General features: G+C 46.9%; 1 protein-coding gene across 1 annotated transcript; it reads right to left on the reverse strand.

Moving 5' to 3' along the window:
* Nucleotides 1–949: 949 nt before the first annotated feature.
* Nucleotides 950–2699, reverse strand: FPRO_07476 (uncharacterized protein; the record flags this gene model as incomplete). Its single annotated transcript, XM_031234463.1, has 4 exons — nucleotides 950–1622; nucleotides 1673–2123; nucleotides 2170–2544; nucleotides 2609–2699. 4 exons carry the CDS (start codon nucleotides 2697–2699, stop codon nucleotides 950–952), a joined length of 1590 nt encoding a protein of 529 aa, XP_031084198.1.
* Nucleotides 2700–3704: the final 1005 nt, after the last annotated feature.

Consider the following 3704-nt stretch of genomic DNA (forward strand, 5'->3'; position numbering starts at 1 on the left):
GGTAAGGTAGTCCGACATGATGGCTATGGTGAGACATTGACTTGTGAGAGTTTGCGGTACGTAAAATTGAGCTGATTTGTATGCTGAAGTGAGGTAGTTGTGTGAAAGGTACTTGGAGGTTTTTCTTCTCTCAGTTTGGCCTTGTAAGAGAAGAGGGTGTGTACAAGAAACTGAGTTGAGGACTATAGCCTGGTATTTATACCTCTCGAGATGAATTCAATGAGATGGTCAAGTTGATGTGATATATCTCTTGCTGGCTACTCCAGTCTAAACTTCTGGAAGGAATTCCACCGTTTCTTTGTTCGCAGACATTCACCACCACCAAACGAAAGCCCTAGCTTTGAAGCGATATCTAGACTCAACAGCAAGACAAAGAATAAGATAGGCAATTGAGGCCTAAGATAGCCTGATTTGACAAGTCATTGTGGGCAGCTGCGTAAATGTAGCAAGCTGCGGTAATAAACGTGGAAAGTTGTCCATAGCTCCATGCTTCTACCCAGGGAACAAAGAACAGAGGCACAAAAGGACTGAAGATTCAGCATCAGCTGACCAACAGCAATTCAGGTTTTGTCAATGAATCTCCCGGAACAGGCAGGCTGGAGTTGTTGGATATTGCTTTTGCGTATATCTGGCTCGTTTGAAGGGTGATGTTTCCATAGCAATCACCAATTGAGGAAAGCTCTTTGACGTTGTTGTCATTCAGTTATTTTCTCAGGATGAGGTAGGGAACAAGCCTTCCTTGTTTATGTATTTATGCAACTCTTGGCTGGGCATGACGTGTGTCTTTGAAGTAACAGCTCGGCCCGTCATTTGTTTCACGGAGAGAATGTCGTCAACTTTGCTTTACAGCACCGAGCTCGTCATAGCTTCTGTTCCCCATAGTATATCTGAGTTTGAACGAGAAACGAACGTGCTGCATAAGCAACCTTTGCCCCGCTACCCTCCCACTTCATATATATGATTGTGTCGCTTCAAAGGCCTTCCGGCCAGACACATCGTGAATGACATCAATCCACATAACCTCCTTCACGCGCTCCCGTACCTCCTCCCAGCTCTGTCGTCCAGTCAAACTGTTTATCGACTGCACAAGCCAATCTTCACTGCTATCAAAGACAATGATAGACCCCACCACAAGAAGCCAAAGCTTGATATTGGCGGTGGCCTCTCCTTGCACGGGTGTTGCCTGAATGGCATCGCGGAACTGTCGACTGAAAGAATCAGACTTTAGTTTCGTGCCCTGTATTTGCAAGAAGATGGTTGACTCGTAAGCAAGTAGTCCAATACGCAGCGCTTCTTGTATCGGCGCCGGATCTTGCGAAAAGTCAAGCTGTAGAAGACGATACTGGATTGACAGCATGATCTCCTGGAACGCTTCGGGCTTGAGCTTCTTGGAGCTTGGTGAGTGTTTATTGGCTAGGGCGGAGAAGTCTCGAAGATCTTTGAAGGTGTTTTGCAATCTCCAGTCCCAGGTGTAGTAGACGTTCATGAAGTCCAGAGATGGTTCTTGGATCTCGAAGGAGCAGGCTACGGTTCCGAAAGCTTCGAGGAGAGGTTCCCATGCTGGCTTGCCGTCATAGATTTCGGGTTTGCAGCCGTTTCTGATGGACCATCCGAGGTCGACACTGACAAGATGTTAGTGGGAGCTAATACTGGAATGGGAGGTAAAACTCACCGGCAGAGTTTGATCTGTAGTTGTCGATTATGTGTATATCCTTGTAAACCACCTCTCATTTTGACAATCCGCCGAAGACCATTCGAGTGGGCTTCGAAAGCCTGGGCGTCCTCCATAGCATCAGCCATCATAGCCAGCGATATGATGGTTGCGGTAGTCGCATCCTCTATTTGCTTGGCAGGGTCTTGCAGTCTTTCTTGTAAAAGTTTGATGGTATGCCGAAGACGATTTCGTGTTGATGCTGAGAACTCTCCGCCCCATCCAGTCTCATACTTTCCGCGTCCCAGTAATGACTGCATGTTGATAAGATCTTGAAAGGCGCTGACCATAAAACAGATGCAGTGCAAATAGGCTGGATCTTCTAGCAGCCAGCGGAACCAGCATACCTTTTCACCGTCAGGATCGAAACACCATTCTGCGGGATACATAGTCTCCTTGATGGTAGTAAGAACTACAACACATTAGCTTCATCAGGGACCAATGGGCGGGAACGTTACATCTATATATATAATACCTCGAATCTTTATCAAGGGGCGTAGCAAAGGTGAAAAGATCCAGATCGGGCGGGGGCTTGACTAGTTGCGCCATAAGAGAAGGCGACTCGACCCAAGCTCTGTCTTGGCGAGCATGCGTATGGCCGACAGTCCACATGGCATCTGTGCAGCGAGTGATCGCCAGGGGTGCAGGGCGATCTAGCTCCTCCACATCATCATTAGCTCTGGGGAGAGCATCAACTCTAACGTCCAGTATTGGGTGTCTTGGAGGTGACTTTTTTGTATTCTTGCCACGCATTACATGGCTGCGAATGAACTTGCGAGATTCAGGCGCTGGTTTACCCACTGGGTCTGAAGAGACGAACTCGAACTTTTTGGCTGTACTTGATCAGCACTAGGTACTGTAATGAAGTTTATCGTGAGTGATCCGGGGATAACTCACGACCCTGTTGATGAGGCTTTCGAGCTCGTGGCTTGGCCCGCACTGGGAGTGATTCCGGGACGGGGACTGGTTGTAAGAAAGGTTCTAGCATGATGACTCGGATATAAGGCAAAGGAATCCTCTTTCAAGCCGATGACTGAGATTGCGGTACGATCCGTTGAATGAAGCTTAGAGTGATGAGTAAAGAGTTGAGTTGAGTTGAGTTGAGACGAGACCAGATGAGATTGTTAACTCTTTACGGAAAGCAATCGAGCTCCCAGAGAGGACCTGTCAGCATCATCTTGCCAAGCTAGGGGAGGCAAGAAAGCTTAGGACCTTGACTCCAAGTGACAAAAATGCTTAGGTAAGCTTAGCCTAAATTTAGGGGACTTTTTGCCAAGTTTATTTTGACACCGTATCTCAAGGTCCGGTGTTTTCTTGCTCCCTAAGGCCAAGACCACGATTGTTTTCCTATTTCGGTTAGAGCACAGGGCTTAGCGTCGGGTTGGCGATTGAGCTTAAGACCGATCGTTGGCTACTGATTCGAACAGAATAATAAAGTCACCTTTGCCACAGAAAATAGCATTCTGCTGCAGTCTGTATTTAGTCTGCATGTCGCCCTAATGTTCGTCCGAGATGCATCTGCCCCGCCTCCTCTATCGTACTCAACAAGCCAACGGTCTCGGGCATTGGGGGCCTGTCCGAACGTCGAATAGGGATGCAGACAAGTTCAAAGAGGCCCGCAAATGCAATGCTTCTTTCGATCCTTCCAGAGATAAACTCTTGACATGCAATATATTGCTTTCCCAAAGCGGTTCCCAATCTGTCTTTGCCGTAGAGATGTTGTCGTCAACGGTGGCTTGTAATACCACTCCAGACTTCATAGAGTTGAGAACTGTTTCCCTTTTTCGGTTTATTCGCGAATATGTGCTTTATCTCCATGTTGTCAAATTTAGTTGTAAAAGACATAAAAGAGATAAATGTCCACACCTTTCGATCATGCTCAGAACATCACAAACACAATCATCAGCTCTTACAATAACAAGACTACAATACCAACCAACTATTATTAGCTCTGACCATCCTTCCCCCACAATCCACATTCGATATCTACACA

The sequence above is a fragment of the Fusarium proliferatum genome, assembly GCF_900067095.1.
Source record: "Fusarium proliferatum ET1 genome assembly, contig: FPRO_scaffold007, whole genome shotgun sequence".
In the NCBI taxonomy this organism is placed as follows: Eukaryota; Fungi; Ascomycota; class Sordariomycetes; order Hypocreales; family Nectriaceae; genus Fusarium; species Fusarium proliferatum.